This window comes from Orbicella franksi, chromosome 4 (genome assembly GCF_964199315.1).
Source record: "Orbicella franksi chromosome 4, jaOrbFran1.1, whole genome shotgun sequence".
Taxonomy (NCBI): domain Eukaryota; kingdom Metazoa; phylum Cnidaria; class Anthozoa; order Scleractinia; family Merulinidae; genus Orbicella; species Orbicella franksi.
In genome coordinates this window covers 31,209,917-31,231,718 of record NC_138148.1, presented here as the reverse complement: position 1 = coordinate 31,231,718, position 21,802 = coordinate 31,209,917, and the positions used below count along the sequence as shown (strand labels likewise).

General features: G+C 39.1%; 3 protein-coding genes and 1 pseudogene across 4 annotated transcripts in view; 2 read left to right on the top strand and 2 right to left on the bottom strand.

Annotated features, from left to right (window-relative positions):
* The window catches only part of LOC145483960 (brevican core protein-like), a 174,000-nt pseudogene that overhangs the window by 85,752 nt on the left and 66,446 nt on the right, over positions 1-21,802 (top strand). The gene's annotated exons all lie outside the window — the stretch shown is intronic.
* LOC145484546 (uncharacterized) lies at positions 1,704-9,836 on the bottom strand. The gene is made up of 10 exons (XM_081463136.1): positions 9,728-9,836; positions 9,072-9,276; positions 8,577-8,797; positions 8,032-8,199; positions 7,378-7,553; positions 6,265-6,412; positions 4,920-4,964; positions 3,780-3,962; positions 2,763-2,930; positions 1,704-2,310 (listed from the first exon to the last, which is right to left on the bottom strand). Exons 1-10 carry the CDS (start codon positions 9,834-9,836, stop codon positions 2,246-2,248), a joined length of 1,488 nt encoding a protein of 495 aa, XP_081319262.1. The 3' UTR covers positions 1,704-2,245.
* LOC145485408 (brevican core protein-like) lies at positions 12,407-16,426 on the bottom strand. The gene is made up of 3 exons (XM_081464075.1): positions 15,588-16,426; positions 14,420-14,570; positions 12,407-13,512 (listed from the first exon to the last, which is right to left on the bottom strand). The coding sequence occupies exons 1-3, from the start codon at positions 15,954-15,956 to the stop codon at positions 13,133-13,135; spliced, it is 900 nt and encodes a 299-aa protein (XP_081320201.1). The 5' UTR covers positions 15,957-16,426; the 3' UTR covers positions 12,407-13,132.
* LOC145483945 (uncharacterized) lies at positions 19,137-21,723 on the top strand. The gene is made up of 2 exons (XM_081462520.1): positions 19,137-19,863; positions 20,957-21,723. The coding sequence occupies exons 1-2, from the start codon at positions 19,546-19,548 to the stop codon at positions 21,278-21,280; spliced, it is 642 nt and encodes a 213-aa protein (XP_081318646.1). The 5' UTR covers positions 19,137-19,545; the 3' UTR covers positions 21,281-21,723.

Below are 21,802 nucleotides of genomic sequence, written 5' to 3'. Positions count from 1 at the left end.
ACGGTGTTAAGATCAATTTATCTGACTTTTGAGCTTCTAATGCCAAGAAAGGTTGTCTTTATAATATACTATTTTTACGTTATAAATTAAGTTCGTTGAGTGTTGGACTGAAGAAGTAAAGCTGGAAAAAATCGGACACCCTCGAGTGACGCAAAGTTCCTTCATTTTATAAAACGTTCGGCCTTAAACTTCCTTTAATACGAAATTTTAACACTAAGCCAATTAAAAATGGTTATCTTATGAGACAAGCGCCTACGACATAAGATTAATGGACTTAGCTATTAGTTGGCCTAATGATCACCTCGAACTTACATGATATGGAATATATAATCCAGGTGATGATATCAACAGAAGGTATGACTTGGCATTTTATTACTAACTAGTTTCATATCGCACGAAGAAGTGCAGCACTCATCAGGTAAAATAGCCAAATGAAAAGATCGTTACAATACTCGTTGATTGTAGACGCACTTGCGCGCACGGAATTTGAATTTTGCCCGTTGCTAGCGCGCGAAATTCGGATTTTAACAGTTGCTAGCGCGTGGCAATTGGGGGCTTAAGGTCATTCCCCAGTATTGCATTGCGCATCCCTAGTACGCATAGTTTCACACGTGATTAGCGCGCACGCATTAAAAAATGGCGGCTTTTTCTTTACAGCTGGACCTCGCCATAGAGGTAAATCGTCATTTCTCGCAAACGAGTATGGTGACCTATCATTTTTTTCTGTTGTTTTGAACTGAGTAATAAATTTCTCTGTTTAAACTAAATATGGACCAACTCTCAGTGTAGAACAAAAAGCAATCGTCGGAAACGTGAATTTAGCAAGCAATCGTGACTACAATCATGGTGCTATTATAAGGATTTATATGGATATAAACAAGGTGCTTGTTTGCTCCTAAACGAACATGGGGACCCCTCATTTTTATTTCAAAATTTAAGTTCCTGTAATATAAACAATCGATAGGCAAAGGTTCACAAAAATCTCAGTGCAGGTTCTATTTCAGCGGAATGACCTTAAAGTTCTTTAGGAGAAACTTGTTTGCGTGCCTGCAGGAAGTGACCAGCTCATTACACTTGTTCAAGGTCGCCAGTTCAGGCCTACAAATGGATTGATAAAATATTTTCCCCACAGGCACATGAATTACATCGGTTAGAGACAGGGCTATAAGGAGAGGTTTGCTTTAAAATCTTCCAGGTGATTTTAAATTTCATCTTTGCTTCCCTCAAATACCAAACATGCTTACTGAGCTCTGTACCGAGTCTCTTTTTGGGGTCGTTAATATATATAACAATGCTTTTGTAAATAATTAATAAGACACGAACACTAAAATATTAAAATTGAAATGTTTTAATGAAAGTGCCAGCTGAAATTGTAATGCCTCTGGGAAAAAAAGTGGCTGTTGTTTTCGAAGAGATGAAAATATCGTTTTTGCGAGAGAGAAAAAAGCTCCCTACAATATATGCAATATCATATGCAATATCATATATTTGATTGATGATCAGGTCTTCATATCTTTCTCCGCAGTATATAAAGAACTCACAACGTGACCAGCTCCCAGTTTGCTTGATAGCTCAGTTGGAAGATCACTGCAATGGTATCGCAGAGGTCATGGGTTCGAATCCCGTTTTAGCCTGAAATTTTTTCTTTTTTTCAGGCTTAATTTCACAACTGCAAGCTTAAGTTGTGTGTAACTACGATGGGAGGAAAAACTAAAAACGGCATGTCAAGATCTTTACTTAAGATTCCTAAAGCTTGGGTGTTTAGGCTGCTCTTCTGATAGCTTGAGATAGGCGTGTGTGTGTTTAAATTTTGTGACAATGTGTGCTAATGAGCAATACACATGAAGACGAGTTGTGTCGTCCGAAATAGGAGAATTTCGGGTTCAGTCACATCCAAATTCAGCAGGCCTGGATACATAGCAGTGAAAAATTGTTACTGTATGACAAAGTTCTTTGTAACAAAGGTCTGGGAAAGAATCAGGACGTCAGGCAAATAGAAATACCAATCATTAGTTCAATAACGCGTTTTTTACAGTCTATATAGGCTTGTGGGAAGCCTTTAGGGCTTGTTAGCCTTGCCCACATCAGCCAGGAAATATTCCGCGACGAGCCTAAATGATGCTTGCATGGAACTGAGGCACCCCCGTATGTATAATCTGCTGAGATTTGAAGTATTCTCCCGTGAAGCACACGTTTACGCCATCATTCAGTTATAAAAAATGGTCTGGCTTGGATTTGTCAGTGGCTATCCAGACTTCAACAGCGAGTCTTCTGTCTTCACCACCCAGCGACTAATGCCACCTCCCCCTTCTTGGAGACAAAAGTAACAAAAACACGTTATTGAAGAAATGTTTTCTTCTTCAGATTTGGTCTTTGAAACAGACACATTGCATCAAATATATATATATATATATATATATATATATATATATATATATATATATTTTGCATCAGACTAGCTATTCCTGCCCGCCAGTGTAAAATGACGAGGCTGTAAAATGTCATCTTGCATTGGTAAGTTTATTCGCCGCTTCTTAGTTGCTAGTGCAAAAAATGTCTAGTTGGAACACTTGGTGTACACAGGGTGTTGTCGCCTCCGTCATCAGTCGTCGTCGTTTTCGTCCTCGTTATTTTGATCTTCGTTGTTATTGTCTTCGTTAGCATCATCATTGTCCACGTCGCTGTCTTCGTCACCCTGACGTCATCGCTGACAGAAGAATTTAAGAGAGTGAAATGCACTCGATATATAAAAGTTGACTTACCTCCTCCAGCACCAAAGGCACATTTAACAGGAGCCCCTCCTTGAACAAATATTCTGCCTTGTGGATTTCCATGCGATGTTTTGGTAATGATAACGACACTTCCTCCCGCACCACTCCCTCCTGGGGCAGATCTGTGTGACGTCATACTGAGACATTCTCCATCTTCACCTTTATTAAAGATAAAGTTGAAATGAAAAAAAGAAAAAATTCATCGTGGACTTTTGGACGCAATTCAAGTATAATAGAGCTTCTTCGTGTTCTCGGCATTGGACTGGAACTAGCTTGCAACTGAGGCTAATGTGGGGAGTCTCTTTAAATGCAAATAACATTTATGTCTTTTTAATGATATTCCCCCCGCGTGAGCCTCCATTGGAAGCTAGTTACATACATCACCTTTAGAGTAACTGTATAGCTAATTTCTCCGTAAAAATAATAAATAAAGGAATAAATAAATAAATAAATAAATGAATAAAATAGTATTGATAATAAAAATAAAAAATAAAATCGCATATTATATACAGTACAATAAACTACTATTTACATAAGTCACAATTGCACAGATTTTCGAAAGAAATTTGGTATATTTTAGCTCTAAACTCATTCAAGGACGTTATTGACCTCAGGTCCTCTGTTAGGTTATTCCACATGTTTGCAGAAGTTTATCTGAGGGAATGAAGACCATAAGTGGTTGTGTTAACGTATGGGAGTTCCAATCCAATACTGAGAATACGAATATGACCTATTGATTTCTGCATATTACTTACTGAACTATATATGATACTAAACAGGACTGAATTGTGTTTGTTACTAGCTGAGTTTATCTCGCAAACTACCGCCAATATTTTGCTGGGTGGTCTCCGAAAACAATGCGTCTACGGCACCCATCCGAGTGGGGAATGATGGGTGTGAGGGGTGTGGGGATGTTGGGTGGGGGAGAGGCTGAAAAGGAAACCTGAAAACAAGGATAGGAAGAAAGAGGCAAGTAAAACGGTTACACACTCAGCAATAAGGTATTACCTTTAGATTCAATCGCGCCATCAAGTGTCAGCTCCTCGAGTAGAAGATAAACCAGACCACCACCATGTCCTCCCCTACCCCCAGAGTTTGGATCATCTCCATGGGCAGAACCACCTCCACCACCCCCTCCCCCACCGTAGCTTAGTAGTTTGGTAAAGTCTGTGTTGCTGAATTGCATTCCACCTAAAGAATATTGAGAGAAAACATTTAAAATAATCCGTCTAAAATACGAAGATCAATCAGACTGTGCCAGTCAGCAGTTAGTTGGTTTTAGCGACTAATTTAGTTATTTCTTTATTTGTTTTTTTTTAGCCATTCATTTAGTTAGACATTATAGATAGCTAGTAGTTATTTTGTCAGACAGTTACTTTAGAAATCAGCTCGTTAGCTTATTTGTTAGTTACTAACGGCAAGTGTAGATGAATTGGGAGTTGTTATTACCTGTGCTATAAACGCAATAGACAGAAATTTACAAATTATACTTATACATAAGACACCAATCAGAAATTTATGACGAAACAAACAACTGCGTGTTAACCTAAACGGGCAAAATCAGTACTGGAAATAAATCTCCCGACTTGAATTGTAGGTGAAAATCGAGCGATGTTTTATTTGCCAGTACATTGAAATCGTGGAGGCGCGGTGGCCTTATGGTTAGTGTGCTCGGCCGGATCGAGCCGTCCGAGTTCGAGACACTGTGCTGTGTTTTTGGACGATACACTTTGCTCTGATAGTGCCTCTCTCCATGTACCCTGGTGTATAAATGAGTCCCAACGAATGCCATGTCGGAGGTAACCCTGCGACGGACTAGCATCCCATCCAGGGGGGACAAGAAATACTCCTAGTCGCTTCATGCTACAGAAACCGAAGTTAAGCGCCGGACTGGTAGGCCACTTGGCTCATTTGCACGTTACCTTACCTGCCTACATTGAAATCACTTTAAATAAAAACGTTGCGATCGGAAACCTAGGTTCCGTATCCTTGAAGCGATTTCTGTCAGTCCTCTTGAAGTCTTCCGGTATTGCGAACACGTTTTAAGTTATAAGGACTCTTTATATGGGAAAGATTCTTAGCATTGTTACCACTTGTTAAACAACGACCAAAGTTAAAGCTAAAACTACCATAGTCATGCAGTCTTACCTCCTGCCCCGCCTCCGCCCCAAATTGGACCACAAGTCGAGTCACCTGTTAAAAAAATTAAAAGCCTACGTGTGATAACTTTCTCGTGAAACCTTCATGCTTAAAGTAGCTCCCTATAGTTTTACGATCGCACGCGCGCTGAGGACGAAAGCTCAAGTAATCTGCGCGCGCTCGGAGGCAAACGTCAGTGTCTTTCGATATTTTATTACGTCAACATGAGCACAAAAAGCAAAACTGACAGTGAATTTTCTCGCGTTTCCTCTAGTGAAATTCCGTTAAATTCGGCAGATTGGTAGTAAATAGTTTATTTTAGTCGGAGCTCGTTTTTCAGGGAAATCTATAAGACCAGATTTTTTTGCAGCGGTAAAAGACAGAAATTTGAAAATATCGAAAAAACTGCCTTTACAAACCCTACTTTTTTCGTGTTTAAAATTCGTATCCCACTGGAAGCGATGTGATGTGAAAGTTTTGAAAGATTTCACCAAAGGAAATTCATGAAAATCACAAATAAAGCCATAAAAACAGTAAAAAACACATTTGTTTGGGCGTTTATAATTCAAGACTAAATCCCAAAATTTTAACAGAGATGATAGCAAAATGCTATTTAATCATTGCTTATTATATGTAATAAGGTTGAGAAGACTAAGTGTGAAAACGAATGCAAAAACAGCATCCAAAACAACATTTGCCCGCGCATCGCCATAAATGATTACCCTATGGAGACACCTTAAGATTAACAAATTCTTAGGTCAGATGAGGTCATGTTCCTTCATCAGACTGAAACAGTTACATTACATGTTGATGACAAGGGGGGATGGTGCAAGTGAATATATGAAAAATCATATATTTAAACTGCGGAGAAAGTTATGAAGACATCAATGATCATCGCAGTTACGCGCACAACTTAAGAAGTTGTGCAATTAAAGCCTGAAAAAAATTCTGGCCCAAACTGGAGTCGAACCCATGACCTCTGCGATACTGCATGGTGTAGTGCTTTACCAACTGAGCTATCAGTTCGAATCCCATTCGAGCCTGATTTTTTTTCCTTCAGGCTGTAATTTCACAACTGCGTAAGTTCTATGTATAATTGCGATGATCAATCATTATTCTCTTTGACTGCAGTTCAAATATTATGATCTTTCATTCTTCACTTGCATTCTTCGCCATCTACGGGTATATTACGAGCTCATAACGTGACCAGCTTCCAGTTGGCTTGATAGCTCAGTTGGTAGAGCACTGCACCGGTATCGCAGAGGTCACATGGGTTTGAATCCCGTTTAAGCCTGAATTTTGTTTTTAGGCTTTAATTTCACAAAACTAAACGCTTAAACCACTCGGACATTACCTCCTTCACCCCCAAGACTTTCGTTCCCAGCTTTCCCGCTTTTTGATGAACCACAGGGACCTTGTGCAGGCTGCCCCTGCTGACCTCCATTCCCACCAGCTGCCCCAGGACAGTCTGACACTCCCCCACCCCCAGCGTAAGTACCGATCTGAAAAAAGCAGAACAAAATCTATTGTAGTTGGTAATTATAGCAATGGTCCGGGTGAACTCTGAAATTGAACAATCTCCGCGGTTTTTTTGGTGGGGGGATGGGAGGTAAAACGCGACGAACTATATCAGCCCTTTTAAGTTTTACGTCACATTTCAAGTATCATATTTTCCAATTAAAACCAGTAGAATCTATGAAACGTTTGGTTATATAGCACGTTGTCTTTTGCGGAGTTTGTTTTAACCCTTAGCGTGCGTGTCATTTTCACTACCGTATCACCAGTGGTCCAAACATTTGATTGCTCATGGTAAGACATTTTAAAATTATTATAATTCTATATATTTTTATTCATTGTTTATTGTTGTAATTTAGGTGAGGGCCACAGGTTTCTCAGTCCACGACTGTGAAGTGTTTCTCTCGATTAATAAAGTTATTGTTATCATTATGCTACCCCAACTAATATGAAGCATTTATGATTGCCAGTTTGCATGCATGATCAGAGTCACAGCCGAACACTACGTGTTCTGGCCTCACGTAAGCGGATCCCTGTCTCAAGTGGTCACATTTTCTGGTCTCAGTGGTGTCAGCTTTTTACTGAAGGTTCCCCTTCATCAGCAACAAAGAATATAGCTAATTACACTGGAATTATCGTCGGTTCTCTAACCGTTCATACACGCGGGACGGCGGAATGTCAGATACTGCTTGTTATCAATTACTGATCAGCGTAAGATAAATGATCAGCTATCATTTTGGAAAATTGGATGCATTATATAACCAATTACAACCATTACGTAGAAGCAACATTGCCAGCATCGTTGTTATAAAATTTCGATCGTGTTTAGAATTGAATTCTGCTTATTCTGATCTTGATCAGAATTGAAATACGAAAAAAACTCAAGTAGACAAAAAGGAAAAGTAAACAAGAAGACAAAGAAACGTACCAACATAAAAACGCGTTTACTTACAACAGTAGATGCTGTTCCTCCTTTCCCTCCATCACTACAACCTGCTCCACCACCACCACCCCCACCACCAGAAAAATGGCCACCTCCTCCCCCTCCACCGGCACCGTCATCACTATTAATAGCAGAATCAGCCCCTCCCCCTCCGGCATTCCATCCTCCGGGACCTCCTTGGCTACCTGAATATTAACAACAAGTTTGTGGTTTGATAAGTGAATTAACATGGTGAATTTTAAGCTCGATAATGAAATATGAAAAAGTGAACTGATCAACATGACACGAGCGTAGGACAAAGAAAAAATCTTAGTCCCCGACTGGAAACGAATCCATGACCTCCTGAACACCGGGCGGGCGCTCTATACACTGAGCTACGAGAACTCATGGAGAGCAATTTCATTTAACTGAGTTCGTAGGTGACAGGCGTCCTGCAAAAGCGTCCTGTACAGTGCTGATCCTAGCAGTATGCAAGACGCCTCTTACATATAAACTCAGTTAAATGGGCGTGCTCTCCATGAGTTCTTGTAGCTCAGTGGATGGTTCGATTCCTGGAGTTAGATTTTTTCTTTGTCCCACGCTCGTGTCATGTTGATAAGATCACTTTTTTCACAAATTTACGGTTAACAATCACATCATTGTTAATAACAATGAGGAACTGACCGGATGTATCCCCTGCACCACCACCTCCAAGTCCGTTTGTGTTTACAGTCCAGGAGGTTCCGGAAATATCTCCTCCTTTTCCATTGTTTCCTGTCACAAGATGGAGGAATGATTCGCCGCCATAACCACCCCCACCCCGAGAGTCACCACCTTGTCCACCACGGAAACCTAACGAAGACAGTACATTCATTAATGCAGTAACAGATGGACTTCGACCTCCACATACGTGGGTCAGTGGATGAGGGAATGGATGAATAACTGACTGACTGACTGACTGACAGAGCGACCGTCCGACCAACCAACCGACTGACTTACTGTCTGACTGACTGACTGACTGACGGACGGACTGACTGACGGACTGACTGACTGTCTGACTAACTGTCTGACTAACTGGCTGACTGTCTGTCTGACTGACTGACTGACTGACTGTCTGACTGACTGACTGACTGACTGACTCACTGACGGACTGACTGACTGACTGACTGACCGACTGACCAACTGACTCATTATAATTTCGAGGAATCGCGACAATTTACCCGGTATACCTTTTCCAGTAGTTAATATCTTGGAGGTTCCATCGATATTCATTCTTTTCGCTCTTAGAGCCAGGATCCCGCCATGTCCATTGCTTTGCTGTCGACATGTCAGAATGCAGTTGTTGCTCAGTGTGACTTTGTCATAACTTGGAAATAATTGAGCAATCTCATAATTGCCATCAGATATCTCTTGGTGGGTGAAGGCATTGCTCAATGTGACGTTGCAACTTTACGAAAGAAAAAACATAGACGAAGAACATCGTTACATTAACGCCATTCGAATTGCAAGAGGAGGATGAAACAGAGGTGCTGGGAGGGGAGGGGGGAGGGAGGATGAAACGAACAACTCATTAACAGTAATTCTTTTTTGTGTTTTTCTTCCTGCTGTGTTTCAGAATTGTTGTCTCAAATCACCCTGAACTCCCGAACGTCGAAGGTAACTCATTGATTTATAGAGACTCGACATATTAAGAATAAAATTCATGTATAAATGGAAGTACTCACCCTTTGACTTCTTCCACTTTCAAGATTTCGTACTTCCCATAGTCGGACAAACTTCCTCTGGTTATCATAAAAAGCAATTCATCTCCTTTATTGATCTGAGCGGAGTCGCAGCCGGAGAACGCAGCATTCTGTGAGTTTTTAGATTCTACTTCCCACGAAAATGTCACCTTTGTGCAGATGTCTAAGGTCTCATCGTTGCATAACACTTGAAGAAGAAAGCGAATGATTATTGAAAATAACTGCAACTGAGATTGAAGAAAATCAAGACAACACTTGACAACTTAAGACAATAAGAGTGTTATTCGACTGTGGCGTAGCAAAGGTGAAGAATAGAAGCTGGACACCAAACCTTGATGAACGTCACAGATTTTCCCTAGATATGTAAACCAGCGAACTGATGAAGTTGAATGCCTAAACCAGTTAAACAGAAGATATGTTTAAATGATTTTATAGAAGTCATGATGAAAGTATGGTTTCCATGGAAACATCAAGTTCTGATAACCAGTGTCCTACGCAGAGAATCTTAGGACTTTCATACCACGCAATCTTTTCTTCACCATACTGATCAATGAATGCGTGACTATACGTGAGGATTTATGACAAGCCCAAAGAGCGCCTGCGTAAGGAGGCCAGTTTCGAGCTTGTATACTACTCACAATTTTCGCAATTTTTCCCAACAAGATTCGCCAATGGACATATGCATCGATAATCCTCCCTGTCATAGATCGGCTGACATGTGCCACCATTTCTGCATGGATTCGACATGCAAGGTGTCTTTGAGAGAATAAGAAGAGAAGAACGGTGACAGTCATTGTGTCGTTTCTCTACTTATGACATCCGCTTTTATGTTTGGTGACTGCTGTCTATTGAGCATCTCTGTAAATGAGTATACTCCTTCATACACATTTATGTACAAACAGCAGACTCCGAAAAAGTTAATTATAACTCAGTCTAAGCGTGGAAACCGTTACCATCATCATTTTCAATTCGTTATCGCCCCATGTTTCTACACAGCTCGCTCAGACGTCAGTGTTTAATATCCTTGTAATAAAATAATCCCTCTATCCCTGTTTATGGTTAGGGTAAGTAGTTGCTAGTTGTTATTGTCCATGACAGATGGCTGCTTGAGGCTACCTGTACTTGTTTACTTAAAAGCATGCAAATTTTGAAGGCTAACAAAAAGAGATTCAAGATTGAAAAGCTTATTTTGACATTATCCGTCTTAGGTTCTACCATCTGCAAATGTCCTTTGAGACTGTTTTATTTAAGCTCTTTCTAGAGTTCTAAAGCACTAACAGTATTATTACTGTTTATATCCGATCAGTGTTCAAGTTAAATTTATAGTTCTAAATTAAAATGGGAGACAACACTATTTAAATAAATAAATTTAAATTAGTGGGGGTTTTGTCGAAATTTCTCCCAGCGCCTGGAGCAGAAACGTTCTTGCAAGGAGATTTATTTTGAACTAAATTAAGTAGTGCTTGATATCATTTTTAAACACAACCCATCTGAAGGGACAGAAGAAAGGAAAATATAAATTTCTAAATAACTAATTTGACTTTGCTGGCGTTTATCAAATAAATGGTGGACAGTTTAAAGTTCTAAGTGCTAAATTTTTAATAAGCCGAACTAACATATTGGCTGCTGAAGGTTGCAATTGTAAAAACAAGATTCTATTTTGCCTTTTTTTTTCAAGATGGATCTTTTCTAAAACCGTACTTAACGTCCTTTAATAAATTTTTAGACGGTTTTTAGGGGAAGGAATCCCTATTTTCTAGGTTTTTCACATAGTGTGGAACCTTTGTTGTTTGCAGTCGCTCAAATGAGAGTAGATTTAGCTGATTTAGGTTCAGGAGTTCTTTATTTCTCTAGGATATAATGTCCGGCTCAGTATTAAGAAACGTTAAACCCGCACGAATATTGTTTAAAAAAAACTGTCAGAAAAAATAAAGTTGCCAAAACTCTATTAGTTTCTCCGATTAATATACTTTTTTTATAAATGTTATGAAAACAACCCATGCGCCACGAACGAATTTTACAATAAACATCAAATTTACAGAATACTGGTGTTGATCACTGTTGAGAAAATTAAAGATATTACTCATAAATGGAAGCATGTAGTTAGCTCTCAAAACCACCGGATTGCAAAGTTTATTAATGAAGTTCCGCTATCATCGTTGCAATAATTATTTACTATAATTCCCCAAAGCATGACATAACATTTACTCACTCGGAGCTCTTAAGAATAACAGGAGGAACTTGAAGCTATCTCAACCCACCTTAATATTGTAATGGTAGAACTCCTGGCTGATAGTAAACCTGTCTGGCTGGTTAAACTTGTCGCTGTTTATCAACTCACATGTATGTGTTACATGGGCTCGGTTACCGAAGTTAACAGAGAAACAGTCGTGATGGTTGATGCATTCGAAGGTACATTCACCAAGACTCGAAACCTGCAAAGTTGCTAGCAATGAAGCGTTTAGTCTTGTAAATGGATTGCCCACAAACTGAGCAAAAGTTACTCCCGAATTAGTTCTTTTAAAATCCTGGCAGTTTACTCTTGCTAAGTTGAAAGAAGCAATGATGAATAGAATCAAAGGTATAACACAAACAGCGGTGATAAACGTTTTAAAAACATGCATTTTATGAACTTGACGTTTCGTATGCTAGTCAACATACATTTTCAAAAGTATATTTTTAAGAGCTATTTATACTGTATCAATGGGGTCTGGAACCTAGACAGAAAACATCTGCAGTAGAAGTTTAAGACGTTTCAAAGGGAACCTGTTTGTAAAGTGACACAATGGAAATACTTTCCTGATAAAGTAAAAGCTTTTCACTGCTGACATTGGCATTCAATGCTGGCTGTAACTCCTGAATAAACAAGGTCTCCTTAACCTTGCAATGGTAGTCATTCTTGCCGGACGCCACAAAAATATATACTAGAGAACGAATATGTTTAGTTACAGAAAGCGCGCATCACAGAATGACGCAAAGTTCATTCTTTTTTTTAATTAAAGATTAGCTAGCCTAATGCTTGCTCTTAACAACACTGAACCAGATAAAAATGGGTCGCAAGGATAGTTCTCATTCAAATTTATTCTTAAGTTCAAAAGTTTCCCGCGTGATTCGCATGCAATACAAAGCGTAGAGCGTAGAAGATCACTTGTAATTACTCTAGACTCGTCAATAAATATGAATAAATATATTTTTTTTCTCTGGAGAATATTGGGTTTCCAAGGACAAAAGAACGTTTTATCGTATCGGAAATGACCAATGCTTTATTATTATATTAAATTTGAATCTGAATCAAACGTGATTGTATACAGTGCGAAAAAACTTAAAACTATATATTTAGCATTAGTCGAAATAAGTCAAGGGTAAACTTCATACTGCGTTTTTGGTGAAGTGGGCTCAAAGTTACTGGAACTGTTTAAGGAACTGTTCTACGACATGACATATGACTTGTTAATTGCAACAAATATTCAAGTGCATTGCTAATTATGGCACGGGAACAGCAAGACGTTATCGATTGCACTACTGTCACATAAATCTTAAGCAGTTTACGATAGTCTATCAAGGTCCTAAAGTTCGGAATTTTCAGCCAGCATCTATCACCGATTCAACAAGCTTTTCCACCTTGAAGGAAATGATGATTAAATTTTAAATGAAATGATGATGAATTGGTCATGTTGCGTACATAGAGCTTACAATTTTTACCACTGTTTCAGTGACTGAGGTGGCCTCCGTTACAAGCCTGTTGGTTTTTTGGAGGTCTCCTCCCCGTATCAAGAACTGTTGTTATTATGTATGATTCTTTTTTATGTGAGTGAAATAAATGATGATGACAATAATAATGATGATGATGATGATGATAATGATAAAGATTGTGAAAATCACGCTACCACGTCTTAGTAACAAAGGTTGATCGGTATTTCATTCAAATGTTTCAAAATAGTCCACGATTTTTCCTCAACCCCCCATCTGATTAGGCTTAAACCGTTATACAGTGAGTTCTTGTGGCACTGAGCTCCCTTAGGGGCGTAGCACAAACTTTTTTCTCATCCATACATTATGCGGCAAAGGTAATGTTTTTTATGCACACATGGATAATCTCCCCATTGTGTGGCTTGCATAGCTGTACAGTCCTCGTTGTTGCCATAATCATTCGGTTCGCCGGCCTCCCAATCAGTGAATGACACGTATGAATTATCAATCCACTCAAACACGCCTTCCTTGTCAATATCGTTGAATCCTATCCACAGATGCGAGCTAGAAAACAGCTGAGCGTAGAGAAACTGGTTTTCTTTGGTGCTGTGAATGGACGCGAGGCTGCCGTTCAAGTTTTCACACGCTTCTTGTGCGCTGTGCCAAGATTTCGAATTCTTAAACTTCATAAAACAGGAGTGGTTGAACTCGAGCCATCCAGTGGGACAGGAGACTGTTTAAAAAGAAAATAAGGTTAACTGATGAAGTTAATCTAATAAATACATCCCTTCCAGAAGTCGGGACCTATCATGTATGTTACTACGGTTATCCAAGTAGTAATGTTACAATCAAATAAACGATGACTGATATAATGAGCCATTCGAAGTTTCACAGTACAAGTGCTTATACTTAGACATGCAGGGCTTAATCTTTGAGACAAACATATGAAGTTAACATGTTTCGTTCAAGTCGAACCTCTACTAACGGCCACCTCCCTACAGCAACCACCTCCCTACAGCGGCCACCTCTCTACAGCGGCCACCTCTCTACAGCGGCCACCTCTCTACAGCGGCCACATATTTTCGTTCCACTCGGGCGATTTGCTCTGCCAACAACTGCCATCTCTCCACAAAGGCCAGTTAACTCTGTCCCTGAGTTGGGCGTTGTTGAGAGGTTCGACTGTAGTCGAAAAATGTTTTTTTCCATAAAATGTGACAGCCTTTCTTAGCAAACGTCAAGATATCAAATCAATTAGTTTCCGCATACCTATGCTCATTATATTCAAGAGTTATTTGACATAGCAGCGATTGACTGAGGGCAAGAGATCGTCAGATTTGACTTCGCGAATAAAGATCTTTGATCGTATATCGTTTCAGGTCTTTAACCTCCGACTCCCCCTCCCCCATCCCTCACCCAGCTCTGCCACCACCCCCCACCCCCACCGGACCGACAGACGATGACATGCAACGGATCCGGCGATGGGTAGACGAAATCATGGGTCGTTGTAATTGATTAAACAACATCAAACGAAAACCAAAAGATTACTTTCAAAACCAAGAGAGAATGATCCAAAACATCCTCTCTTGTTTGCTGTCACCTCATCTTTTCTAAGTCATTTAGAATTAAAACTGTTCCCTTACAAGTTTCACAATATTTTCCTATGAACCCAGGCTTGCAAGAGCAAGTAAATCGTTCCTTCGTTACGTCACAGGTCTCGTGACACGTTCCTCCATGAAGGCAAGGTTGTGTTCCGCAGCATCCATTTTGACATTCGTTGAACTGGACATCGACCTGTAGAAGTTGAATAATTGATGGTTGACAATGAATGGAATATTAACAAATACATTCCATGTTGTCGTACGTCCGTTTAGTAATAGATCACAGATGACGTCAAAATGTGGCATTTTAAGAGCAAAAACTAGGACACGAGGCGATAGCCGAGTGTGTCATTAATGTTCTTACCACATTTTGACGTCCTCTGTGATCTGTTACTGAACAGACGCACCGCAACATGGAATCTATTTGTTTTATATAATAAAGAAACGAAAACAATTGTTAATGACGTCTTCTATGCGTCTGTGCTCCAATAGATGATAAGCAAGAACCAATCAAAATGTGAGAATAACTTGACATATATTATATAAATTAAAATTGACAACCTTTATGTACAGGTTTTCCAATTTCTCCAAGCAACAGAGCTTACAAAATTAACCTGCACGCTTCACTCTCGAACAAAAGCTCTCCTTAAGGTCATTCCGATGAAATAGAACCTGCTCTGAGATGGTTGTGAAACTTTGCCTATCGCTTGTTTATATTATAGGAACTTAAATTTTGCAATAAAAATGAGGGGTCCCCATGTTCGTTTAGGAGCAAAAGCACCTTGTTTATACCCATATAAATCCTTATAATAGCACCATGATTGTAGTTACGATTGCTTGCTAAATTCACGTTTCCGACGATTGCTTTTTGTTATACACTGAGAACTGGTCCATATTTATTTTACACAGAGAAATTTATTACTCAATTCAAAACAACAGAAAAAAAAAAAATGATAGGTCACCATACTCGTTTGCGAGAAAATGACGATTTACCTCTATGGCGAGGTCCAGCTGTAAAAAAAAAAAAAAGCCGCCATTTTTTAATGCGAGCGCGCTAATCACGCGTGAAATTATGCGCAGTAGGGATGCGCAATGCAATACTGGGGAACGACCTTAACAACACGACAGAGTTAGTTTGAGGTCACGCAGCGGTATTCTTAGAACTATTTCTCGTCAGTTGCTACCAAAGCAACAAATCTCATGTACAAACCTTGATGTTGTAGTCAATAACTAAATCGTAGTATTGATAATTTTCCTTTGGTCTCAATGCATTGGATTTCGTGTTTTTGTTTTCTTCATTTAGCTGACAGTTGTCCTCGTTTGCAATTTTCAAGTAATTAAATGAGATGCAACGACAGTCAGTCTGGCATTTTTCAAAGCATTTGATTGGTTCTCTGACAGTAGCGTTTTTAAACACGTGACCAAGAAGGGCGTGGTTACTAAGCATGTTTCTTCCCACAGCAAAGAAAAATCCGCCTGTGGGGCAGTTTCCATCAGAAGGTGTGACCAGAAACGGAGATGTGTAGAGAAACACGTGGACCAGAAACTTCACTAGGCTCGCACGTGCACTTCCAAACATGGCTGGGTCTGCAATTCCAAAAAAATACCAAAATTAAGACTATGTATAAGAGTTCCCGTATTTTACATGATGCTGGCATGAATAGACTAAATAAAGGTTTGAAAGAGAATTTTGTGCTCTGAGTGGGTTTTGAACGAACGTACCCCCACATAGTATTCAGGTTTGATAACCACTACACCATCAGGACAGCCACGCTGGCAACATAGCAATCGAAGAAGTGATTAACGTGGTTAGGACGTGGGCTTCCCGGACAATTTTCTTTCAAAGGTGCCTACGTAAGGAAAGCCTGTAACTCCGTTTGAAACCTGAACTGAGGTTACCAGTGAAGGATACACGACCAAAGTCAAGTTAGCGGATGACAAGGGAGGATCCAATTAAGGATACAGGCTACTTTTTATATTAATTAATTATGAGTATACGAAAGAAACCTTGACCTAGCACACCCCAAATAATCATATAGACTGAATAAAGGTTTGAATTATTTAAATAACTAGATAAATAAATACATGATATTATTTTATCTCGAAATTACAGAGTAGCTTAGAAACTAATATCTTCGACTATGCAGTATATGCTTAGGTAGGCACTTTTCTAACATGCAATCCTTAATTCTGATGATCGACGTCCATATAACAGAACTCAACTAATGCTAGCGCTTGACGTTGAAATATATATCTCCACAAGCCTTCTATATATTGTAATCAGAATCAGTAACTTTTGACCAAAATTTAAGTTTTTAATTTTTGTGCTTTTGTTGGGCAATATCCGTTCGAACTGGCTGAAAAATTGCTAAAGTACCGAAATTTGTCTGGGAAAAGCTCAAACTGCAGTGCGTAACGAAAGTTTCGCCATTTTGCAAATGAATCTAGCTCGCACAGCGAGATATTTTGAACACAGTTGCGTGGCGTACAAGTAGAAACCCTCAGATTGGTGGTAGATTCGTTATTTATTAGTATTTTTTGAGGTTATTAAGGCCTTGATATAAATTTCTTCATTCATCGTTACAAGAATGTCGCAATTCACTGCTCCATATGCATACGTTGTTCTCTACATTTACATTTGGCAGTGGTTCCTGTCTATTCAAACTATGTTTTTATGATGGAAAATGAAAAAAACTAACGCAAAAAAATCATTGAAGTGAAACTGACTCATGCATGTACAGGAACACATATTTCGACTTCGGCTATCTAGCATCTATGACAGATGATAGAGCAATCAAAATAGTTAATTATTCCAGCTTCGGCTTATTACTGAATTGTTCGAGAATTTTAACTTACCTTGGCGATCTTGATAAATGAGTTGTTTTTCTTCTGAGAACGTTAATGTTAAGGTTCTAATAACCAAGGAACGTTTCCTAGGAGACAAAGAACAAATGCTTTTTTGTTTGTTTCGCATGACAACTTGACGTATAATTGAATTTGAACCTGCACACAGTGACTATTTGTATTCAACGCGAAATATCTTTTGTAGAACTACAGAACAAACCGTGACAGGATGATCCGCCTGTTGCAACGGCCCCGCGAGATCAGATCACATTGCTTTGTCAGCGAAACGAGCCAAAGCTACTAACACTGTGTGAAAGCACCTGCTTTCCTTATCGCTGAATGTGAATTATAGCCTGCGGTTAGAAACAGGTTATGAAACCTGAACTGACAAGTTGATGCACACAAAAAAATTAATTAAAAAACTGATGATTATAATTTTAACCTATTAAACGGCACATCCTTTCTTCTGAGAGCCGAAACAAAACCGGATGCTTCAGATTATCTTTCATATCCAGTGACATTGACGACGTTGAAGTAATTTTGGAGCCAGTCGGCAGGCATCAAAGCCTCAGTATGATGCAGGTCGATGCACATAACTTAGCTTCTTGCAGAAATATTATTAGCATCGAACATACGGCTAGTGCTTAGTTTGTTTTTCTTTTGGCTATATTTTTGCCATTTAAGGAAAGGAAGAATTTATGCGGTTTAGAAAAACATACATATCTTTCGTAAATGTTTACAATTTCAAACCAAAATTGGAATTACGCTTGATGACCTAATTCCTAGTATATTTCACTTAACTTTTTCGTTTCTATTTGTTTGCTTTGAAAAATACGTAGATGGCTAAAACGCGGTAACAAAAACCCCAACGATGACCAATTTTCCATGTCACTTATGTAGATTCCATCAAGCAAATAAGTCAATGTCTGTCATAAAACACTTTAAATTCTTACTCGGGTAACGGGTTCTCCGTCCTGTGAACTCTTGCCTGGGTTCCGGGATCTCTTGAGATGCGTGTGTATGTTTAAAAGTTGTAGTAATGTGAGCCGGCTACAACACATGCAGACGAATTAAAGGAAGTGGCAAAATTGTGGCGTCGGTAACCGGAAGAAAGTGTGTCAAACTCGATCAACCGCCAGGATAAATAGCGGTAAAAAATTTGTCGCTGTATAGCAATGTTCTCTGTAACAAAGGTCTGGGAAAGAAACAAGACAACTTGCCCACATAATAATAATAATAATAATAATAATAATAATAATAATAACAACAACAACAACAACAATAACAATAATAATAATAACAACAACAACAACAACAATAATAATAATAGTAATAAATAAATAAATAAAATAATAATACCAAATTAATATTTTAAGAGGAACCTCCAATCACTTAGAGGGGGTTTCCAGGAGGGTCCTCTAACAATATTCATCAAATGTCTAAAATACAGAATTAATTACATGAGCCAGGAAATATTCCCCGACGATTGAAGACACCGCCCTATACATAGCCTGCTGAGATCTTATGTATTTTCCCGTGAAGCTCACGTTCAGTTCAGGAGAATTTCAACCAGCTGATATTTTCCTGCGTTCATAGTCTCAAGAAATTAAAGGTTCGAAATTGGTTTGTCTGTAAGAAAAAATCCCTAGTAAGTAACTAGGAAAAGTATACTCTTAAAGAATATTTTAAGAAAGACCCGAGGCTGAGATGTTTTTAAAAAACATAATTTTGCGCGTTGAAAATTTGTAAATACAATACTTTTATATGTTTTTAACTAAACCGTATAAGATTATTCCTTTCTAGCCAAAGAAAGCAACAAAAAAAGGCATGTTTGGTGCCTAAAATCATTTCTGTAAGAAGTTATGGGCGCCATATCAGCTTAAATGCCCGCAGGCTGGCTCCAAATACAGAGACTCGAAAACAGAAATGCCATTCGCTATAATCATAGTACACTCACAGGAATATTTTCAGTCTAAAATCGGCAGAAAAATAAGAATATTCAGCCCCGGCCGAAAAAAAAAAAGAAAACAATATTTTTGTAAAAAAAGAGTGTACTCTCTTTAGACACACGAAGAGAGCTTTTGAGCGTGACGAGTGGAATAATTTGGGAAAACGTGACCTGAATCGCTCAGAACCATTTGTGCGCGCGTCACATCGCATCCTGCGTGATTGACGTAATCGTTGGTGATTATGCAAGCCAATAAGGTGTTAATTTTCGTTTACAAAAGGCATTGCACAACAAGCGCGTTACATGTAAACTACACACAGTACGTTCGTGTTGAGCAGAGAGCAAGTAGAGTGTATTTTAGCAAATTAAATCCAACATGCGCTGGACAAAACTCGAAGTAACCATTTTGCTTGGTGTGGGAATATTTCTAATCGGCACAATTTCTCTGGTCGCGATTACCGTACACAAAGTGTTTCCTGCGCGCGAGGAGCAAAGCTTGAAAGCCATAAACTGTACAATCATTTCTGGTAATATGGAAGCTAGAGCAAAATGCCAGCATAAAGCACGTGATCATTCGACTTATCCGTGCTTGAGGGTTTATGTTTTGTGTGGAGCAGACGCGAAGAGAAATGATTCTTTGGCGAAGGTGCAGCCCCAGTTGTTACGGAAGGATTTTCACAGCCTCCATAAACAGGTGTGTACAAATCTGTTCAGTTTGTACTTGTTGGGCCTTCGCAAATTCTGTGTTGTTAAAACTGGATTTTTTCGAAGGATATTTAAGACTTTTGAAAATTTGTATTTGTCGCGTGGGAGAGAAGTGTCACTTTCTATATTTTAGCGCTCTAAATATAATTTTGCAGAAAGCTAGTAGTGTTGCAATTTGAAATTTGATAACTTGGATAATTGGCCTTTAGATATCCTTTGTTTCAGAGAATGAGTTAATCTCTTCTCTTTTTATTTACGGCCTTTTGTTTACCTTTAAAAACTGACGAGACACCACTAATATACGAAAGCGTATTGCCTTTTTACATATTTCTGTTTCCAACGCTTCTTGTTGGCGTCTTTTTAATCCAACAAATCAATTACCGCGTAAGCGTGCGTGGACACGCGTGTGTTTTCTTTTGCTAACCTTTCGGGAACACGCAGGCCCGGCCTTGATGAGCGCAAAAAAATTCCGGATGAGAATCTGTTGCAATCGATCAATTTGTCCCAGCCGAACGCAAAACTGGTGCATTCATGACAACGGAGGACCTCAAGTTTTGTCTGAGTAAAAAATTTCGATTTCGAGTTTCATGCAATTTTCACTGAAGTGACGTGGCCACGCGCAATGTTTATATGTCATGCAAAAATGACGAGGGCGTTTCTTTCCTGGACCCAGTTACTTTGGGACAAATCTTTATTGTAGTTGAAATGTGATACTACGCACAATAGAATTTAGGACAGGGTGGGGCACTGGGCTAGAACAAGCCAATCACGCACTATTCCGGCTCTCTGTGTTTATGTTTCACAATATCAACATGTATCAATGTTCCAAATTATACTTCGATTGTTTCTGGTTCTAACAATATTCTTTTTTCAGCCAAAATTCCTTCAAATAGTAATACTGAAAAATCGTTATCTTTCAAAATAATGACTGCAGTATTAAACTGGTCACATCCTCAGCTTCGCGTGATCATTCGTGAGAATAAAAGGTTTCCTTGTCACGAAATCGTTTCCCCGAATGAAGAGGTACATTGAGTGTTGCGTGACAAACTGTGTCTGATTTTATTTGCATCCGTTATCTCCAGTGCACCTATGAACCGGAAGAGTGCCATGACGAGACAGAAAAGGACTCCAAACTGTTGGTGTTGTTTCAAAGCCTGAGTGACAGCCCTATTGGATCATTCCTGCAGTGCTTTTACAACCCGAAAGACCCCGACCAAGTGGTCCGCAAGAAAGCTTCAAAAGAAAGCTACAACAAAATGGTGTTGAACGATGTGGTGTGGCCGCTGGCCGTTATACTGCTGGCTGTTGTTATCACTGCCGTGGCTGCTTGCTTCTTCTCCGCGCGACGTCAGAACGGTTATGAAAGACTGGACGGCTCAACAACATCACTACAGCAGACTCGCTGAGTACGGCGTCCAGTGAAACAAAACCGATTTGGTCTTAACCAGTTACGACTCGAGAAAGACTTTGTCAGCAATGAAAGTCGCGTTTTAGGCAGGCGTCTGATACCCTGCGAGATGAAAACTGCTCCGAGGCTGCTTAGAACAAGCTGGACAAGCTCTTCAGCCTTGATTTGTTGAAAAACCCAAAAGTTATGAATTTACGAGTAACAGTCTATGACAGTTTTTGTTCGAAAATTCCCGTTTTATTTGAATCGCGAGCTTTCTTGAGATCTTGCAGTTATTGTTTGTGTTGGCGACTAAATATTTCTTTTCTTTTAAAAGAAATTCAGAATATTTTCATTTTAAATTATCTGGTACAAATATATTTTTTAGATCATATACCGTACGAAAAATACTTGTAATATTTTGTAAATATAAATATATAGTAATTAAATTATTTAATTTGATTGCGAGTTTGCAGTATTTGTGAAGGGGTTGTTTCCTCGCAAAATATATTTTTAGATCACATAATGGAGTTAAATTGAT